This window comes from Stegostoma tigrinum, chromosome 23 (genome assembly GCF_030684315.1).
Source record: "Stegostoma tigrinum isolate sSteTig4 chromosome 23, sSteTig4.hap1, whole genome shotgun sequence".
In the NCBI taxonomy this organism is placed as follows: Eukaryota; Metazoa; Chordata; class Chondrichthyes; order Orectolobiformes; family Stegostomatidae; genus Stegostoma; species Stegostoma tigrinum.
The window spans coordinates 28,991,312-29,013,833 of NC_081376.1; the positions used below are offsets into that span (position 1 = coordinate 28,991,312).

The window sequence follows — 22,522 nt, forward strand, 5'->3', positions numbered from 1 at the left end:
TGTTGCCATCATTTAAATGTTCTAAGAATAATATTTGAAGATTTGCTACTTCAGTCTTGCCAACTAGTTCCATTTATACTTAAAAATGCAAGTTTTGAAGTGAATGATTGAGAACTGTTCCAATCAGAAGAATATAGTACAGTACAGGAGCAGGCCCTTTAGCTCACAATGTCTGCTATGATCATGATGTCATTTTAAACTGTCAAAGTCAGAGTTAAGGTTATAAGAACGTGGTTAGAATAAGAACTAATTAAGGACAGTTATATTTATAATGGAAAAATTGAACCAAATAAAAGGTTCAAACTAGAAGATTATGTGCTATTTTTGACATGTATGTACTTCTAGTCTTGCTTGAATCAATGATACACATTTTGCTCTGGATTACATTTTCTCTTTGAAATTCCTGCAGTACAACATTTTAAAAAGTTTGCATAGATGCACTGAAGTCTGTACAATTCATTGTCCAGTAATTGGAAACTGGGGTTGAGATTACACAGCCCCATCTATCTATCATAGTTACTTTTTGTGTCTTGTTTACCCAATTTGATGTAAAAATCATCCCTCCAGGTATGGAAATGACTGTTCTCCAAACGTAATTTTAGACTTACTTTGACTCTCTTGCTTTCACAACCATCAGATATTGCTGGTGCCTGAAAAGGGTATGTCATTCAAAAAGTAATGTCAACAGCAAAAAAAAATCATAATTTAAGTCCTTTTGTTTTGTTTAAAAAATGGTTACATTAAATCAATACAAGAATTAAATTGTCATTTATTCAAACATTTAATACTTTTATTTGTCCCTAATTAATCAGAAATACATGAATAGCAGTTTACACAAATATCAATTGATCCTCAAAGTTCACACAAAGATTCCAATTTTCTAGTTCAGATTTAATGAATCGCAACTGAAGTATAATGCACAATACATCAATGCAATATTCATACTTGTAAATATAAACTGCTGACTGATTTTGCCACGGGATAAAATAGATTCTTCTTCTATTTTGTCCAAATAGTTTTATCAAAGACTAAGGCACTGAAGAAAAACCAAATTAAAACATTCATCACAAAAAGCAAAATATTTGAAAAAGACACAGCAACACCATTAGGCTGTTTTACATCAAATACCTTTATAAGAGGTGCAACCAATCCTGCCTTCACTGATATTTTTGAATGGAAATGCTGGAGGCCTCCATGTATCCAGGATCCAGACATTTTCTGGTATCAGCAATAACCTTGGGTTTTAAATCAATATGCAGTGCAAATATTTTATTGCCTGCTACCCATGAGTTGAGAATTTTCTACATTTAATATTGACCTAGAGCAGTTTAAAAGAAAGGGAAGTGACTGGGAGACTTGCAGAAAGAAAAATCATAATCTCTAAATCCACATCACTCTACTGGAACCCTCAACTCTTAAAACAGCACAGAATTAAAGACGAGAGCTTATTGAAATAGACTTTTAACCTCATCTTCAAGTAGACACCAATAGCTACGCAAAATTGTAACGGTTAATCTGAAAAATTGTATTTTTTAAAATTCAAGCCGGTTCCACAACATGACGGTAATGTTTGTGCACAAATCTTTAAAAGCCTCTTTTACACAACAAACCAAACATCTATTTTGTTAATTTTAAATGTAAATTCATTTCTTAAATGTTTCATTACACTGTTCAGGGTTTGGTAACTTTTGAATTAAAAAAGGGTAAATTTGACAAGAAATGCCTCTCTCTGGATAAATACAAGAAATCAACCTCCATCCTGAATTAAATGGACATGAGCATTAAGTTGAAATAATATTTTCCAATCTCAGCCTGTCTTTCACCATTATTTGACCACCCATTCCTTATCCATTTGAGAATCACAACATTGAACAAATCTTGGTTTGCTTGATTAATTATCTGGGTGAAACTTGTCAGATTTAAAAGACTGCAATAATATTACAGCACTGAAAAATTCAATTTTAATCTCAAATTTGCAAGACCTTATACTGCCTTGTGAAAAAGTATAAGCAAAAGAATAAGCTGTCAAGCTACTTTTGCCATGTCACTTTTAAACACAATTGGAGTCTATTTTAAAAAAAAGTTTCCCAGTAACTAACTACTGCAATATTCTACGTAGTTGACAAAAATAAAAACTCATAAGAACGTCATGGATGTGCCATATTTTCTTTAGCCCAAAACCCTACAGACGTGTGTGTGTGTATTTATACTAACAACGTCAGATGGTATATACAAATTTCACAGCAGTAACAGCCACCTTGATACTACATACAGTTGGTAACCCGGCTCATACCTGTGTTTGCAATCATGCAATACACAATAAAGCTTAGGAAATATGATCAGTTTTCTTTAAAACTGTACTGATCAAAAACATTATGGGCTGGTGATTAGACCCCAGCCAGCCAGATATTAACAGTGTTGGATTAACATGGGTATTGAAATATCAGAGATTTTAACTACTGTACACTATAGGAGATTGACAATACTGAGTGACAAGGCATGATCATGTTGAGTTCACATACACATTGCATTGACAGAGGGGAAACCATGGTGTTCTTTCACCTCCTGCTGGCAAGTTTGGAGGGGTTTGGCAAAGGCCAATCACCTGCTGACAAAATGAGCCTTCAGCAATGGATCATGCAGACCACAGCAGAGCTAAGTAGAAAATATTAGAGAGTAAATACTTCTTAAAAAATGATTAAATCAAATAAATTACAAGCATGATTTGCGGTGGAAATGATTCAAATGGAACTAAGGCCAACTAAATGTGTTTGTAGGGCAACACAGATTGAAATAAGTTTCCAATTCACAGCTGTTTCATAAGAAAATGCAGCTTTTAACATGCTTGTTTGAGTGACAACTATTTTCTGCACACATTCTTCAGATAGAGAGGAGACAAATGTACAGCATGATTCCCTGATACAAAGTGCCATATGTATATTCACTGGCTCAGAGACCTTTATAAAAATTATGGAAAGGTTGAGTGATAACCAATTATTGTTTAATGAATAACTTTTGTATGTTCAAAACACCATACCTTGTAAAAGTTCTTTTTTAATTCTGCAAACACTCAGCCTACTGCTCAAATACATAACTCTGATATTTGCTCATACTTAAACCTCCATGCTGGATAGAAGGTTACGACAGTTGACCATTCTTATAAGTTGACATGTCCAGACCATGTTTCATGCTTTGTTCCCGGTGCTTGGTGGGTGATGACCACTTCAACAGCCTGCACCTTCTCATTTTTGGGAGGAATGGAACACAGCTTGTAAGAGACCTCATCTCCCTCCATTGGCACATATTCTCCTTCGATACTGACATGAAAAAGAAATAAAACATTCAACTTAAAGCTGCCCATATGCATGTTGTAAATACATAAAAGTCAGGCCTGGAAACAATGTAGCCACCAGAAACGTGCACTTTTTTATACCAGTGTCTATTACCATAGCTCCGTACACCAAACTTTCACAGCACACGTCCCTATCTGAATTCTTGTGTATTTAGCTGTAAAGGGGTAATCAGGTTCTGATGGAAACTGGAGCTCCTATGACCAGGAGAAAAATACTTGAAAGCCAGTTTTCATGTGAAGATGATGGCACATGTGGTTTACATTAACGTGATGCATCTATTGACATAGAGGGTCTTCAAAGCTGTGATCTAGTGCACCTGACCTGTACTAAGATGAGGAAACAAGTACCGTCGGCAGGTTCTTCTTCCATCCCGCCCATTTTTCATTCCCAAGCAATATTAAATGCTGAAGTTAGACATACACACACACCTACCTACCTACCTAATAACCTCAACTTATGAAAAATAGAAGTAACATATCTCTGGAATACTGTAAACATTTCAGTCCGCTTATGGAAAGGCAATACCGACATTGGAGTAAGTCCAGAGAAGGTTCACTAGGTTGATACCAGGCATGGAGGGATCTTCTTAGGAGGAGTTGTTACAGAGGTTGAGCTTGTACCCTTTGGAGTTTAGAAGAATGAGAGGAAACCTGATTGGAATAGAAGGGATACTTAAGAGGACTGACAGGGTGGATGTTCACGTTTCCCCTCGTGAGAAAGTGTAGGGCCAGAGGATATAATCTCAGAGTAAAAGGTCATCCAGTTAAGATAGAGATAAGAAGGAACATTTTCTACTTAGGAGGGTAGTGCATCTATGGAATTCTTTGCTGTAGAGGTTAGGTCATTAAGTCTACTCAAGGCTAAGATAGACAGACTTCTTAAAAGGGAATCAAGGGTGATGAGGATAAAGCAGAAAAGTGGTGTTGAGTATGGTCAGATCAGCCATGATCTTGTTCAATGGACCATATGGCCTACTTGTACTCTTGTGCATTATAGTAAAACAGAAAGTAGGAACAGGATTAGGTCATTTGGCCCTTCAAATTTACTCTGCCATTCATGGCTGATCAACCAACAATATGCAGTTCCCACTTTCCACCTTGCCCCCATATTCTATTATCCCTTTAACTCCAAGTGTTATGTACAACTCCTTCTTAAAATTAAACCATGTTTTGGCATTGACTGGTTTGTGTGGTAGCAAATTCCGTAGGCTTACTACTCTGAGGAAATTCCTCCTCACTCAGTTCGAAGTGATTTACCCTTACACTACCTTTATCCCTGGTCTTGGACTTCCCCCACCATCTACTCCGTCTAGTCCTGTTAGAATTTCATTCGCTTCTATAAGATACTCACTCATTTTTCTCAAGTCCAGCAAATCTAACCAATTCAATGTCTCATCATACATCAGTCTTATCATCCCAGAAACCCAATGGTAAACCTTTATTGTAATCCCTCCATAACAACAACATACTTCCTCAGGTAAAGAGGCCAAAACTGCACACATTATTCCAGGTGTGGTCTCACCAAGGCCCTGTCTAATCACAACAAGACATCCCTGCTCCTGCACTGGACTCTTCTTGCTATGAAACCCAACATACCATTTGCCTCTTTATTGCCCACTGCACCTGCATACATTCAGGACTGGTCTGCACATTCCCCTCTCAATTTACAGCCACACAGATAATAAACTGCATTCCTGTTTTTGCAGAAGTGCACAACCTCACATTTATCCAAATTATTCTGCACATGCCATGCATTTGCCCTCTCACTCAGTTTGTCCAAACGACATTGAAGCATCTCTGCAGTGCTCCTCACAGCTCACCCTCGTACCCAGCTTTGTGTTATCTGCAAGTTTGGAGATATTACAGTCCCCTCATCTAAATCATGAATGTATATTGGGAGTAGCTAGAGCCTTAGCAGCAGCCCAGTGGTCATAGCCTACCATTTGGAAAAAGACTTGTTTATTCCTACTCTTTGTTTCCTGTCTGCCAACCAGACTCCTCTCCATCACAATACACTCTCCCCAATCCTATGCATTTCATTTTTGCATGCATATACCAGATAAGTTGGGTCTTATAGTTAGGCTGATGCAAAGATCAGAAAGTCCTGGCTAATGAAAAAAAAACGATCAGCAAGAGATAAAAGGCGTAAACTGACAAAGGGTAGCAACTGAGTGTTTGAGCAAAATGAAAAGAAAGAGGAGAAACAAGCTGGTGGTGGTGGGGAATGTTGTTTCCCTCAAGAACAGGGAGGTGGAATCTTCCTCAATATGTCTGTAATTCCGAGTGAACTGAATGGGCTAGATTAGATTAGATTCCCTTCAGTGTGGAAACAGGCCCTTCAGCCCAACAGGTCCACACCACCCATTGAAGCATCCCACCCAGACCCATAACCCACACACCCCTGAACACTACGGGCAATTTATCATGGCCGATCCACCTAACCTGTTCAGTGCTGAGCACGCGGGCACTGTCGCAGGGTCAGTGCTGTTGAATTCAATTATATTTCTAAATTTGTAACATCAACTTGGAATGTACAGGCCAGCATTCCTAAAAAGTAGTATTGCATTTTTCCTTAACATTACAAAAAATGCTTCTAAACACACAATACACTGGACTACCTCCTAGGAATTTTATACAGAGAACCTGCAGTCGGTTTCAAATAACTTACTTTCCAGAAAACTCTTGCTATTACCAGGTCACCTTGTTTTTGTAGGATGAACATATTTTAATTCCACTAATTTGTTGCATTGTGCTGGTTGTCTGTACCAAATCAATGCTATGGGAACATTGAAACATTTTCTGTCATTTATTAGCAGAAATTGATTATATTTTTCAGCATCACAAAAATCGACTTTGTCACAGTACACCTTAGCTTGAGCCACTACACTTGTATTAATTTTTTTGAAATTCTGAAATAGCTATATTATCTTTAACATTTATAAAGCAGGCCATTATGTAAAATATGTTCTTCATTATTCAACATTCTTCTTCCCTGCAGACCATACATTATAGTTGCAATATTTCAGCAAGATTAAACCATTTCCCTTCACCAACTAAAAGGCACTTAAATGAAACAACTTCCTTTAATTAATAAAAGGACTACTTTGAAGTTTGAAACATTAGTTTCTTTCTTATTGAATTAATTTCTTCCTCGCTCTGTTGGAACAGAAAGATTCCAAGGCTGGTTAAGGTGGAAGTAGTTGGGTGAGGACGTCGAGACTCTGCAGCTTTATGGAATTCAATCTTCACAACCATTTTTTCTCCATTTCCCAGAATCCCTACAGTGTGGAAGCAGGCCATTCAGCCCATCGAGTTCACTCCGACCCTCTGAAGAGCATACCACCCAGACCCACTCGCCCAACCTATCCGTGTAACATTGCATTTCCCATGGCTATTGCACTTAATTCGCACATCCCCGGACACTATGGGCACTTTAGCCTGACTAATCCATCAAACCTACACATCTTTGGAACTGTGGGAGGAAACAAGAGCACCAGAGGAAAGCCATGCAGATCACAGTGAAAACGTGCAAATTCCACACAGGCAGTCACCCAAGGCTGGAATCGAGCCTGGATACCTGGCGCTGTGAGGTAGCAGTACTAAACACTGAGCCACTGCGCTGTCCTTGATAATTATAGAAGATAATTATAGGAGCACTACAATAGAGCAGCAGCCCTGGGACACTGTATCAGAGATAATGGGAACTGCAGATGCTGCAGAATCTGAGATAACAAAGTGTGGAGCTGGATGAACACAGCAGGCCAAGCAGCATCTTAGGAGCACAAAAGCTGACGTTTCGGGCCTAGACCCTTTATCAGAAAAGGGGGATGGGGTGACAATTCTGAAATAAATAGGGAGAGAGGGGGAGGCAGATCGAAGACGGCTAGAGGAGAAGATAGGTGGAGAGGAGACAAACAAGTTACAGAGGCGGGGATGAAGCCAGTAGAGGTGAGTGTAGGTCAAGGGGGCGGATAAGGTTAGTAGGTAGGAAATGAGGGTGCAGCTTGAGGTGGGAAGAGGGGATAGGTGAGAGGAAGAACAGGTTAGGGAGGCGGGGACGAGCTGGGCTGGTTTTGGGATGGGGGGGGGGGGGGGGGGGGGAGATTTTGAAACCTGTGAAATCCACATTGATAGCATTGGGCTGCAGAGTTCCCAAGCGGCTCATATTCTGCTTAGGAACCCTGAAGCCCAATGGTATCAAATGTGGATTTCACAAGCTGCAAAATCCCCCCTCCCGCCACTGCATACCAAAACCAGCCCAGCCTGTCTCCGCCTCCCTAACCTGTTCTTCCTCTCACCCATCCCTTTCTCCCAGCTCAAGCTGCACCTCCATTTCCTGCCTACCAACTCATCCCACCTCCTTGACCTGTCCATCCTCCCCGAATGACCTATCCCCTCCCTACCTCCTCTCATCTCTACTGGCTCCATCCCCGCCTCTGTAACTTGTCTGCCTCCTCTCCACCTATCTTCTCCTCTATCCGTCTTCGATCCACCTCCCCCTCTCTCCCTATTTATTTCAGAACCCTCTCCTCCTCCCCCTTTTCTGATGAAGGGTCTAGACTCAAAATGTCAGCTTTTGTGTTGCTAAGATGCTGCTTGGCCCACTGTGTTCATACAGCTCCACACTTTGTTAGCCCTGGGATATGTTTTGTTTCATTCAGGACTGCTAACTACGTCTGTACATTTCAAATCAAACAGTTCCATCAACTTCACTAACACGTTCCCACCCCGCTCTCAAATTCACCTGGACTATTTCTGACACCTCCCTTCCTGTACCTCTCCATTTCCATATCCAGAAACCAACTCACCACTGAGATCCATTTCAAACCTGCTGACTCCCACAACTACCTCGGCTACACCTCCTCTCGTCCACCCTCCTGCAAAATTCTATCCCATACTCTCAATTCCTCCACCTCTGCTGCATCTGCTCCCAGGATAAGGCATTCTACTCTACGGCTTCCCAGATAGCCTTCTACTTTTCAGACCGTAGGTTCTCCTCCTTTGTAAATAAGGATGCCCTCAACCACATCTCCCCCATTTCTTGCACCTGTGCCCTCAAATCCCCTACCCCCGCAACAAGTCCTCCCATATCACCCAACCTTTGAATTCAAAGCATCATCCTCTGACATTTCCGCCACTACAATCAGACCCCAGAAAGATACTTCCTTCCCCAGCCCTGTTCGCTTTCCGCAGGGTACACTCATTCTGGGACTCCATCATCAGCTCTACACTCCCCACCGACTCTCTCTGTCACACCCGGTAACCTTCCCCGCAATCGCAGGAGGTGCAACACCTGTCCCTGCACCTCCCCTAATACCTCCGTCCAAGATCCCCAACAATCCCTCCAGATCCGGCAGATATTCAGCTACACTTCACCCAACTTGATTTATTGAATCCATTGTTGCCAATGTGGTGTCCCCTACATCGGGAAGACCAAATGCAGGCTCAGACACCGATTCGTGAAGCATTGCACAATGCACGCATCAACCAGCCTGACCTTCAAGTTGCCATCCACTTTAACACCCCCTCCCACTTCCCTGGCAACATGTCCATCCTTGATCTCCTCCACTGTCAGAGTGAGGCCCAAACGTAAGCTGGAGGAACAACATCTTGATATATTTCACTTTTGGAGCTTACAGCCCAATGGCCTGAATATTGGCATCACCAGCTTCAAAATCCCTCCTCCCTCCTGCCCTATCCCACATCCTGCATCCCTGACTTGTCCATCTTCCTACTCACCTACAAATCCTTTACTTGCATCCATCTGTCACCATCCCACCTACCCCTCCCCAGCCCCACTCCCCTCCCCTGTCCTGGCAAAGGGTTTCAGACCGAAACCTTGACTTTCTCGCTCCTCTGATGCTGTCAGATCCGCTGTGTTTGTCCAGTCCCACGTTTATGGACAAAGAAAGAAGTTTGGGCAGTTCATCAGCTTATCACCCTTGCAAAGCCAGATCATGCCTGCAAACTCCGCTGTAGAAACGTAACAGTAATGCACAATACAGGCCGACACCAATCCACAAAAAAGCCCACATGGCAACATTTGCAATTCAATAGGGTGGAGTGGGTGGGGGATGGTTCTGACCAATATTCATCTCCCATTTGCATCAAGTAGCTTATACTGACTGTAGAACCTTGCTGGCAGCCAATTTTCTGCATTTAAAAAGCATCTACATCTCAAAATTACTTCACTGACTGCAAACCATCTTAGTAGGAGAGACTAGGACCCAAGGCTGAGAGTAAAGGGAAGGTATTTTAGACAGAGATAAGGAGAAACTTCTTCAGCCAGAGTGTGTGAATCTATGGAGGCCAGGTCATTGAGTACATTTAAGACTGAGATAGATAGGTTCTTGATTATCGAGGGGATTAAGGATTACGGGAATAAAGCGTGAAAATGAGGTTTAGAAACTTATCAGCCATGATTGAATGGTGGAGCAGACTCGAAGTGTTGAATGGCCTAATTCCTGATCCTATGTCTTATGGTCTTATAGATTCCAAGACCATGGTGGGTAATGCATATAAATACAACTTATAGAATCACAGAATCCCTACAGTGTGGAAACAGGCTATTCAGCCCATCAAGTCCACACCGACCCTCCAAACAGCATCCTACTCAGTCCAACCCCACCCCACCCCAGTAACCCCACATTCCCCATTCAGCTAACCTGCACACCTGGCAATGGTATGCACACTGTGGGCAATTTAGCATTCCCAATCTACCTAATTTGCACATTGTTGAAAACCCAAGCAGACACAGAGAGAATCTGCAGACTCCACGCAGACAGAGATCCAAGTGTGGAAGTGAACCCAGGTCCCTGGCACTGTGAGGCAGCAGTGCTAACCACTCAGCCACCGTGCCACTCATTTCTTCCTATTTAGTTTTGGGAAATAAAGTGGAGCAAATAACAGATGAAAGTAGTAGAGCAATTGAGAAAGTGCAACTGTAAAAGTTCAGTCGCAGAATATAGAGAGTATCATTAAGATAAGAATGCTGACCAGAACAGGCAATTTGTCTCCTACACGACCTAGCTGGGCAATAAAGTTAACAAATGTGGATTAACATGAAAAAAAACTTTTAAATAAGAGATGGATAGGACACACAATAAATATATTCTCAGAAGGCAAATAAAAAAAGTGTTTAAAAAGTTGAGCTCGTTGGTAAATAGAGGGATTAAAATTAAACTGAATCTTAAAAGTGAGCTATAAAGTTAAATTATACTCATGATGTTTTGGATAATTCAAAAGTACAGTGGCAGTGTCCATACCCCTGGGTCAGGAGACCCAGATTTAAGTTTCACAGCTTCAGAGGTGTGTCATAATACCACTAAACAGATGGATTAGAAATGAAAAAGGCTAATTTGAAGTATGAAAAGTCTCGTAGGGAGGTGAAAATGAAGGCTAATAGGAAATATGAAACTGGCCAGTATATAACTTATGAAGAAGTTACTGGAATCAATAACTAAGGTCAAAGTCACTGGGTTCTTGAGAAATTTGAGCTGATTAGAGGAAGCTAACTCAGATTTGTAAGAGGTAATAAACCTTAATGAAATTTTTGGGGAAATAATTACAATAATCTACAGGGAAATAAATATCAACGGATGCAATTTACAGAGACTTTCTGAAAGCAGTCCATAACATTCTACACGAGAGACTGAGGTAAATAGGGAAGTGCATGGAATTGAAGGCAAATTTTAGATCAGATTAGAAGTTGGTCAGGTGATCAAATTAATTATAAGTTTGCCTCAAAATTGGATTGAAGTGGCTTGCGTCCCACAGCTTGGCCCTGACTATTCACTGAACTGAAAGGCATGCAATGCGGATTCACAAGCATGTTGCAGGGTTCAACGACTAGATCATGAATAATGACTGCATATATAAGGCTTGTCTGTCCTTAAACACAAAGTTATTGAGCGATTTGAAAACTTGCAATAGCTTAATTAACAATTTTAAATTGAATTTGGTAGAATGTTTCTTGCCAAACATATTAAGTACTACAGAGGCAAGACGGGTAAATGAGTCCAGATACAGATGAGTCATGATATTCACAAGTTGTGGGGCTTGCGAGGTGCTGAATGTCCAGTGCCTGTTCCTTTGCTTCTAAAGCTGTGACGTGATTTTAAGCAGTATGATCCAGATGGAACACACTTGAGCATTGTCAGTGGACCATTAAGTCGGAGACACTGACATAGTCATAAATTTGCTGGACTAGTAATCCAGACTCTCAGGCTAATGTTCCGACAGCATAGGTTCGAAATTGGGAAGTGATGAAGAAATTTGAATTTAATACAATTCTGGAGTAAGAGGCTAGTCTAACAGTGACCATGTAACCACTGCCTATTATCACAAAAACATATCTGGTTCACCAATATACTTAAGGGAAGGAAATCTGTCTATACTTTGTCTGGGCTGCATGTGACTCCAGACCTGCAGCAATGTGGTTGATTCTTAAGTGCCCTCTGGGCAATTAGGAATGAGTGATAAATACTAGCCTAGTAAAACACTTCCACATCCCATGAACAAATATGAGCAAGTTGAGGTTTGGCTATTGACGAATCTTCCTCTCATTTTACTAATGATGGGAAGGTGGCTGCTGGGGTAGCGTTTGGACTTTTATTTTTGTGAACGGTATTGCCATTGCACCACAAAAGCCCTTTTTCTATTACAGCCCAGGTGGCCTCCCATCCAAATACTAACTAGGACCCTTCTGCTTAGCTTCCGAGATCAGGCGTTTTCAGACCAACATGACGCTCGAATAGGATATACTCGGGCAAGCGACCACATTGTCAGGTAGATGCAAGACTCACTGGGGAGCAGCTGGCTTGGACCATACATCTTATGCAGTGCATGTTATATATTATCAGTGATCAGCTTATGTTTTGTTTCAATTACATCAGTCATCCTTCACGTCTGAATCGAACTGAATAATCCATTTGGCAGGTTTATCTGAAAACACTTGAAAAAGCTTGAGGCTTGAACCCACATGCTGGGCTCCACTCTGGTGAAGAGTGGATATATTCACAGAGCTGCCTTCTCCTGTGGGTTGCTGGTTTTCTTTTCTCAAACCAGTCCTGCGATGCATCATTTCAAACACCTTTGGAAAATTATTTCACACTCCTTCTGAACATCAATATGTGGCGCATCTACTGCATTTCCTTCTATAAGTCACTCTTCAAAAGTGTTAAATTTGTCAAACATTACTTTCCTTTAACAGATTCATGCTGTTTGTCCTTGATTAATGTATGCATTTCTAAATCTCTCAAATTTTGAAGTAGATTTCCTGCAGTTCTTCCCACAATTGCCCTTAGATTAATTTACCGGTTCTTGCTTTCTCTTTGTTTCCTTTTTTGTTAATAAAAGTTGTTTTTCTGTAGTCCTCTTATTAGATAACTCTCTACTAGACTTGGATTTTCAATTTGATCATCATTTATAATAGAAGACAATGTAAGGTTTTTAGTTTCTCATTTACGTTCTTATCATGCACATTTAATTTATTGCTTCATCTGGAGCGGTTCTTGTGAAGCCTGGCATTTTTTTAAAAAAAAGTTATACACTAGGCTGTCTCAATTTCTTGTTTCCTTTTGGACATTAAAGAACATGAAGGGAATCCCGGGATATGGGAACAGGACAGGAAAATTGAGTTAAGGTAGATCAGCCATGATCTTATTGAAGGGCTGTATTTTTTCTTACATTCTTTCAACGAGCTACATTTCTGGATTAGGTGCTATCCTGTAAACAGTTGGTTACTTAATCTCAAACTAAATTGCCTTTACTGTAAAGAATAAATGGCAAATTGCTTCCTCTAAGATGAGAAGTGGCAGTGGTGCATGAAGCTCAGAAAAGTGATGAGAGGAAACTCTGGTTGCAAAACATGGTCCAAGTTATTTAAGAGGTCACTGTTGTGTTATGGGCTGTGGGAGGGGAAGTGAGTGTTGAAAGAGTAGACCGGGTCATTGAATTTTTTTTAAGGCAGAGACAGATCGATTGATTCCTTTGGCAAAAGAAAAGCAAAAGTTTCATTGGGTAGATAGGAATTTGCAATTGGAAACAAACAGATTAACCCTGGTCTTACTGAATGGTGCAGCAGGTTTGAGGGACAGAATGACTAGTTTTGCTCCTATTTTGTATGTCTGTATGTCACAGAGGAAATGGTTCTTTTGTACTACTGAAAGCAAATGGGAATATAGACTTGGTGTCATCGAGCTACAGGTGGCTGAAAATGACCCTTTCAATACTAAGGCCATGCAGGGGCTGACAGTGCTACTGAATAACCTACAACAGGCCTGGTGTTGCTGCTAGGTCCCAGGCCGCAGTATATGATAGAAGGGTGTTACTTTCACTGGATCTTACGGAGTGTTACATTGTTAATCATTGGGACCTTGTCAAAGTCTTCCTAGAGAAAGTATTTTGGATTGCATCAAATGTGCTACACTCTTTGACCTTCTTTGTCATCCTCCTCCTCCTCAAAAGTTCAATAACTAGTCAGATATGACCTTCACTTAACAAATCCATGTGACTCCCTCTGATTAGTGAATGCCGTTTTAATCTGTTTTATATTGTATCCTGGACATTTCCCTGCACCCCCACCCCCAATGATTTGTTGACCACTGAAATTAGATTGACCAGCCTATAATTGCTTGGAGCACCCCTTCCTTTTTAAACAACGGTGCAATGTTCGTAGTCCTCTGGCATCATGCCTATCTCTAGACAGGATTGTCTAGGCCCTACATGATCAGGGAGTGCAAAAGAGGGTCTTTTTATTTCTACATGAACTCAATGGCACAATAGGTTGCAGCCAAAATTAACAGCGACAGGAGCAAACATCTTGAAGATTTGACTATGGTGTTTGTTTACCACACTAAAAGACATGGAAACATTGAACAGTAGTGTCTGACTGTCTAAAGATTGGACTCAATAAGCAGCTGTTGCTAAAGATTTATTGTTAATATGCACTGTTAATAGTGAAGTGCACTTCCAAACAAAACCTAATTAAGAAATTAATTAATCACAAATGTTTCACTTCTCTTTTCACAGATTACTGTGTGAATAACATTCAACCTCATCATAACCGCTCAGTTTTACATTTAAAATAAACCAGACAGGTTTGCCACACATAGTTCTTTCAAACATGAGGAGTACATTTTACATGCTGATTCCACTTCCAATTTTTCCCTTATCTAGTAAGAAGCACAACACAGGCAATCAGCAGCACATTTTATAACCTCTCTCAGGAGGAATGAATAGGACCAGCCCATTTCCTCTCAGTCTTTTCGCTCTCCTTATGTCAAGGAAAAATTCATTTGTTTCCGTCTTCTCTTAGGTCACCCTACACAATCCACCATTTCCTTTCCAACTGGGTGGACAGGCCTAATGTCAACATTACTCTTCTTATGGCTCCAAAGTCGTAATTTACCCACTGCTTTTCCTTCCTGTAAACACAAAACATTCTGCCCTCACCTTTATATCAACCTTCTTATCCTTAGTGTTCAATCATTCAGCATGCACACGCACGCGCACACACACGCGCGCGCACGCACACGCGCACGCACACGCGCATGCACGCACACACACGCAACTTTGATGGTAATAGCAAAATAGAAACACTGAATTTTTGAAATTCTCTATTGTGAAAGGTGATAGAAGATTAGTCTTTGCACATGTAAAAGATTGATGGTCCTTTGGACATTAAGGAACATGAAAGGAATCACGGGATATATGGAGGTAGGACAAGAAAATTGATTTAAGGTAGATCAGCCATGCTCTCATTGAACAAAGCATCATCTTTTTCATACGTTCTTAGACTTGTCTATGTTTCTAGATTAGGTGCAATCCTGTAACAGTTTCTTACTTAATCTCAAATTAAATTGCCTTCACTGTAAAGAAATAGCTTCCTCCAAGGTAACGAGTTCTACAGCAGATTATATGAACCAAGAATATTCAGTTGTAGCCTCACAAATCTTTTCTTACAGTTTTGCTTGTTCCAAGAGTATTCCTGAGTACGAGGTTTCTTGTGTGAACTAAATCCTAAACTGTGGCAGCAATTTGAAATATAAAATACAACATGACACTCTGAACTGAACCTCCTCTGCCATTTCATTGTAAGTGCAAAGAAAATCCACAAATTGGATCTCTAAATCAAATTCAAAGATTTAAGTCTCTGCTCACTGACAAGCATAAGTTTACAAGAACTAACTCCGTAACTCTCCCTCACCCCCAGCATCTCACATTATCTAGTGGGCCTGACTTTTACTGATGGAAATGTTCTCAGGCCATACTCTCAAAGGCACATTGACACCAACTGCAGATCTCAAACAGCAGTCCTTCAAATCAAACAGTTTTTGCCATAAATCAGCAAAACAAAAAGGCGGCCATAATCAATTGGCAAGAAAACCACCCAATATAGACTTATGAAAGCTTGCACATTATGCAGGCTATTTACTTTGGAAAGTTCACGACAGAATGCATCATAAGCAGCATCAGTGTAGAAAATGTAATTGATTAGTTTGGAACTTCTATTAAATCTGAAAAGTTTGCTTTAAAGAAGTCCCTATTCTCCCCAGAATATGATGGATACGAAATCTTCATTCAAAAAAAAAGAGCACGAACATCAACCAGACAGCCATAACTGAAACCAAAACATTGTGGCTCGAGTCATAAATTTCATTTTAGTTGTTCCCCAATATAATCCTTCAGTTTTGAAATTTTAACAGAGATATTGTCTATTTTCATATACAGCTTCATATACAGTAAATTGCTAATTACCGTGCACTCCTGTTCCACATGTAACACAAAGGAACATTTTTAGCAGTCACTACAATCATTGCACCCAACCAATGTCAGTACTTCAGTCGTAGTCACTGGTTAGATTTCAATGTACATCATATTGTTTAGATTTTCCAGTACTCAACTTGAGCCCCGTCAACAGTAGCTTTGGAGCCAAATGAACATGGAGGGGGTATAAACATCTTTGGACAGTTCAAATCTCAATTTGCAAGTATTAGATAATGCTTGCTGAATAAATGTTAAATTTCCTGCCCAAATTATGAGAAGCCACAGTGATTCATAAAACACTGGCCACAATTTTGTTAATTCTAAGAATAAATAGGAACATTTTCCCTCTTCCTTGTTCACTGCCTTTATTTTGTGAAAGTTAGTAAACCCAAATTAACAGAATAATATTTTTCGCTAAGTTTGTATTTGGCAAACAGAGACAAGGAAATTTGATCTGACAGACAATGTCTATTTCAGTACCAACAGGAGAGGCAGGGCAAAGAAAGAGGGTCTGCACAATTAGTATGAGGAACTAAGCACCAAACTGAAATTGCAGAACTTCAAACATAATGGTCTCTGGATCATTACCTGTGCCAATGGCTCAAAGCAAAGGAGACTAGAGAAATGAATGCCTGTCTTCAAAAATAGTGTGATGGAACTAGTTTCCAATTCGTGGGGCACTGCATCAAATGCAATCTGTTCCTTTGGGACGGTCTACACTTGAATCTTGAATCTTGGGACCAGTGTTCTACAGAGCTGCAACTCGGGAAGTAGAAAGGATTTTAAACTAAATAGTGGAGACAAGAGATCAAATTTGGGAAGATGTGGCAAATAAGAAAAGAGAAAAAATAAAGAGGTGGTAGGAACTGCAGATGCTGGAGAATCTGAGATAAGAAGGTGTAGAGCTGGGTGAGCACAGCAGGCCAAGCAGCATCATAGGAGCAGGAAAGCTGACATTTTGGGCCTAGACCTTTCTTCAGAAATTTCTGAAGGAGGGTCCAGATCCGAAACGTCAGCTTTCCTGCTCCTATGATGCTGCTTGGTCTGCTGTGTTCATCCAGCTCTACACCTTGTCATCTCACATAAAGAGGTGGCTTAATTAAAGCACAGAAAATCCTGAAGAAGCTCAACAAGGTGGACATGAAAAGAATGTTTCCTTTTGTAAGAGAATCTGGAACTAGGAGTCACAGTTTAAAAACACGGAGTTACCATTTAAAACAAAAAAAGGATGAGGATTTGTTTCAGGGAGTACTGAGTCTTTGAGATCCTCTTCACTGGCAGGTAGTAGAAGCAAAGTCTTCGAATATTGCTAAGGCAGAGGCAGGTAGCTACTTGATAAGGGAAAGGAAGGTTAATCGGGGTAGTCAGGAATGTGGAATAATCAGACCTATCATGATCTTCGAGTGACAGAGCAGCCTCAAGAAGCCGAATGGACGACTACTGCTCCCACGTCTACATTCTATATTATCAGCCATCACGATCTCAGGAGCAGTTCAGAATAGGAATACAGCTAATTCTGCACATCGCAAATGTGTAAATTTACCTGTAACTTCTCACATCAGCATTCTGCAGATGAAACAACATCTAGGATGTCTGCTATCATATGTGGCGGCAATTGCATAATTCGTAGCCAAAATGAAGCTCATCAAATATCTGCAGCCATGGCAACGGACATAAATCACTCGCCACAGCAAAAAGGCTGCACTACAGTTCAAACACTTCAATGGAACTTGGTACAATTATAATTTGAGTCATTACGGAAAAAAATGTTTGTTCTGGCCTTGGTAAACAGAAAAGAGTTTATAAAAAGATCTTGTCCATGGCATGATTATCCGCATATTCTTCAGGGTTAACATTTATCTTGAGCGGTTATCAACAAATGTATTTGAATGATTTGTCCATCAGCAAGTGAGGGAGACAAATTATGAGGATTGAAATAAACACAGAACACAGCAGAAATTCAGCAGGTCTGGGTGCACTTGAGTTTCTCCAGCATTCTTGGTGTTTATTTCAGATTTCCAGAACTACAGTATTTTGCCTAAATTAAGATGCTTGTTTTAAATTGAGAAGATCTGAAGAACGCTTTAAACAAGTGCAGACACGGTGGCTGTTACAGCAGCTTAAAAATAACTGCGCTGGCGACTCAAGCTTTTGTTTTCATTATGGGAATATATAAAATAGTTTTCAATGGGCCTTTTTGTAAACTCAAATAGAGCTACTGCACACTGTGGTAAAACTTATCTGCTTCTTAGATGCTCACTCAGTAAATGCATTATGGTAAAAGCATAGGAGGACCTGCTCACATTAATTACTAAGCTCCAAACATGATATTACTCGCACACAGAAGAAGCTTGTAAACATTTCAGGACCTATGTTGTGACTAGAGTTGCTTCCTGTACACATAAATTGGTTATTTAACATGAGGCAGAGAATAGGCAGGAATGGATCACCATGGATATGATGAATGGATTGCCACAGGGATCAGTGCTGGGGCCTCAACAACCTATAATTCATACCAATGATGTGACTGAAGGTAACAAATGTATGGTTGCTAAATTTGTAGAAGATATCAAATTGGATTATACTACAAAGAAATGCACCAAAATACAAAGATAATCCAGCTTGCAGAGTGGATTGATAAATGGAAAATTCTGTTTAATATGTTCAAGAAAATGAGGAGACCACCCTCCTCGAATGCCATGAAACCAGAACGATACAAGGGCCAAAGAGATCTGGGTATACTGATACATAAGATAGCATCAACAGGTAAGAGATCAAATGGAGAATTCAGAAAGAATTTATTCAATTCACTGCCACATAGATTGATAGAAGAAGAAAGCAGCACCACACTAAAATGAACGATTTGATGGCTATGTGAGGAGAAGGCAAGGTCAGGAGCAGAGTGGCCCTTGTGGAGACCAGTCAAACAGGCTTGATAACAAGTCCTTCATCACTTTGTCATTAGTCAAGAGACAACTAGTGTGATAGTGATGAGTTATAGAATCATAGAGACAGACCCTTCGGTCCAACTCATCCATGCCAACCAGATATCCTAAATAAATGTAGTCCAATTTGCCAGCATTTGGCTCATGTCCCTCTAAACCCTTACAGGAGGACATGCCTAGACAACTGTCCAGACAGCTGGCTGAACGGCAGGGTTCTCACTCTGTTATCATGGTATTGTTGAGGTGAGTTACTCATTCTGGAGCATGCCTTCAATACTACTGCCATATTGTTGTGGAGGGCCATTTTATGAGCTATCAAAAATATGACTCTACCAGCTGAAACCTTACCTTTAAACCCTCCCTTTTAACCCCTATATATAACACACTGAAAATGCTGGGACTTCTTTCACTCGAGCATAGGAGGTTGAGAGGCGACCTGACAGAAGTTTGTAAAATAATGACGGGGTGAGATAGAGTTGATGGCAGTCATCTTTTCCCTGAGATGGGGAATTTCAAGACTGGGGGCCACATTTTTAAGCTAAGAGAGAGATTTACAATAAGGCTAAGAGGCAATTTTTTTTTACACAGAGGGTGGTTCACATGTGGAATGAACTGCCTGAGGCAGTGGTGGATGCGTGTACAACAACAACGTTTAAAAGACATTCGGATGGATAAATGAATAGGAAAGGTTCGGAGGGATATGGGCCAGGAGCAGGCACATGGCACTAGTTTAGTTTGGAATGGACTGGTCGGGCCAAAAAGGTCTGTTTCCATGTTGTATGACTATGACACACACACACACACACACACACACACACAAACACACACACACACACACACACACAGAATGTGTGGGTGAGACAGAGTGAGAGACAAAGTTAGTTTTATGGATGGAGAGAACAAAAGCAAGGAACCACTGTTCACCAGCACCAGTCCCTTGGGTTCACTAAGATAATCCTACTGACTTGTCAGGACTTTCAGTTCTTTAATCTCTTTGCTTCAGGTTCCTTGACTTCAGGGCAACAGGTATTCCAAATGAAGAACTCAGATACTTTGCAGTTAGCTGCTGGGAGAAACTGATGGCTTTCTTCAGGTAAGTTTATTGCAGGAAGAGGAAAAACACACCACCTGCCCTTACAACATTTACAAGGCTTCTCCCTGTATTGTTCACACCTGTAAGCAGTTTAGCTGGCCAGGAGTGGTCAGCCAGGCTGTTGACTTTTGCCATCCACAACTGGTCACAACTCACAATCCAATCGGCTGCATGTTGCTTGCCAAATCTCACTCTGCAAATATCTTGCCATCTACTGCCAAGCCAGCCACGAACAGCTTCCCCTACTCCTTGTGCAAAGAACAGTGCAAACACCACATACAATGAGTTTCAGGAACTGGTTTTTAAAACAGCAGCAATTCCTTCCACAATCCTTGGTTTTAAAACAGTTGATTTTCTTCCCTCCACCCTCAGTTAGTCCATAGTCAAAAATGCATGGGGAAAAAATACAGCGTCTTTGTAACATGTTTGTCAGAGATTCCAAATTCTGGCTGAATGCAGTTCTGCTGCTGCTGCTGATAACCTACTGAGCCTTGTGGATGCTCAGTTTGAAATCTATTCTATTTAGCATGGTGGTGGTGCCACACAATATAACACAGAGTAACCTTAACGTGAACAGGACTGTGCGGTGATCACCCTTACCAATACTATCATGAACAAATGTGTCAGTAACAGGTGGATTGGTGAAGGCAATGTCAAGTTGATTCTTCCTCCTTATTGGCTCCTCACAACCCGTGTAGATCAGTTTAGTAGCTCCTTTCTTTAAAACTTAGCCAGGTCGGTCAATGGTGTTACAGTTAAACTACTATGATGATTAGCATTGAAACCTCCCACCCAGAGTACATTCTGTGACGAAACTACCCTCAGAACTTCTTCCCAGTAGTGATGCTCAACAGGAAGGAGTACAAATTCATCAGCTAATGTTGTGGGGTGGGGCTGGCCAGGAGTGGTCAGCCAGGCTGTTGATTTTTGCCATCCTGTTGTTGTTATCAGCAAGAGTTTTGCTTCCTTATGCTTGGTTTCATGCTAAGATACATCACTGGATCTAACATTAATGTTGAGGAATCCTCGGGGCAACTCCCTCCAATTGCATACCACTGTCCTACTGCCTCTGCAGATCTGTCCTGTCAATGGGAGAGAAGCACTCATGGATGGTATTCATGATGTGTGGCACATTATATGGCTTATTATGAAGCCAACTGCTCACAATATTCACGACCTATTTCACCACAACATCATTCTCAACAACACAAAGGCCACATATTTCATAACATCACCCACCTTTGCTCTCACCTCAGCTCATTTACAGCTGAAACATTTATTGATGTATGTGTCATCTTTAGGTTTAACTGTTCCAATGCTCTGAACATTCACCACTCAACTCTCACCCTCAAACTCATCCAAGACTCTTGTATGGAAATCCAAATACAGACCATGTGCAGCTCACATATCACTCATGCATCTACAGACCAATACTGGCTCACAATAATGCCTTCACTTTAATATTTTCATCTTAGTTTTCAAATCCCTCAATGGACCTGTCCTTCCCAAATTATACAATCTTCTCCAGTACCGTAGTCCTCCATGATTTCTAAAGTCTGCTGATTGCAACATTTATGCAGCCTAATTTTTGCTATCCACACCACTGAACGCTGTGGTTTCACCTGTTTAGGTGCAAAGCTCTGGAACTTCATCCCCATCTCTCCTCAATCAAGATGCTCCTCAAAATTGCCTTCTTTGACTAAGCTTTTGTGCACCTCAGAATAACACAGCACAGTCCATTATTTCCTTTAATGACTCAGCAGCAAATTTTTGTCATTAGTGCTCCTTTGAGACATCTTAGAACATAGAAACAGAAATGCACAATACATGAGATTGCGGTCATTTGAGAGCTTTTACCAGAGTTCTTTTCTCTGTTGATATTAACTACTTATTAGTTCTTTGGTTACCCTTTACTTCTGGTTGGACACAAACTCTTTGTTTAACATCTCCACCAGTTCTTCATTCCCCATGACAATTGTACCTGTCTCTGCCCCCCCCAAAGGACCAATGCCTACTTTAATTTCTGTTTCTTTTAACATATTTGGATTTTGATTTTCCCCAATAAATATGTACCGTTTGAAAGTGCTGAACCAGTTTTTTTTTTAAACATAACATTAACATTTATCCTATTTACCACTGTACATTTTGGTCTATTTACCCAATCATATTAAGATGGCTCTCCAATCATACTTCTCCACCTACTGTGTAATTATCTGACCCAGTGGCCATGAGCTTACAGGCAAGTGATGGTATCTTCTGTTCACCATGGTTCATACTTTCTCTTCTGAGACTGATCCCAAACGTTTGTTGGACAAATCTCCTTAAGGGAGCTGAGAAATTGTATTTAAGTTTTAGATTCTTGTT

At 40.6% G+C, this 22,522-nt stretch overlaps 1 protein-coding gene across 2 annotated transcripts in view; it reads right to left on the bottom strand.

Annotated features, from left to right (window-relative positions):
* Positions 1 to 762: 762 nt before the first annotated feature.
* The window catches only part of carhsp1 (calcium regulated heat stable protein 1), a 92,732-nt gene continuing 70,972 nt past the window's right edge, over positions 763 to 22,522 (bottom strand). For both annotated transcript variants that reach the window (XM_048551728.2, XM_048551729.2), the window contains exon 4: positions 763 to 3,317. In XM_048551728.2, the coding sequence (XP_048407685.1) occupies positions 3,158 to 3,317 (160 nt within the window). In that variant the 3' untranslated portion in view covers positions 763 to 3,157. The remainder of the gene's footprint in view (positions 3,318 to 22,522) is intronic.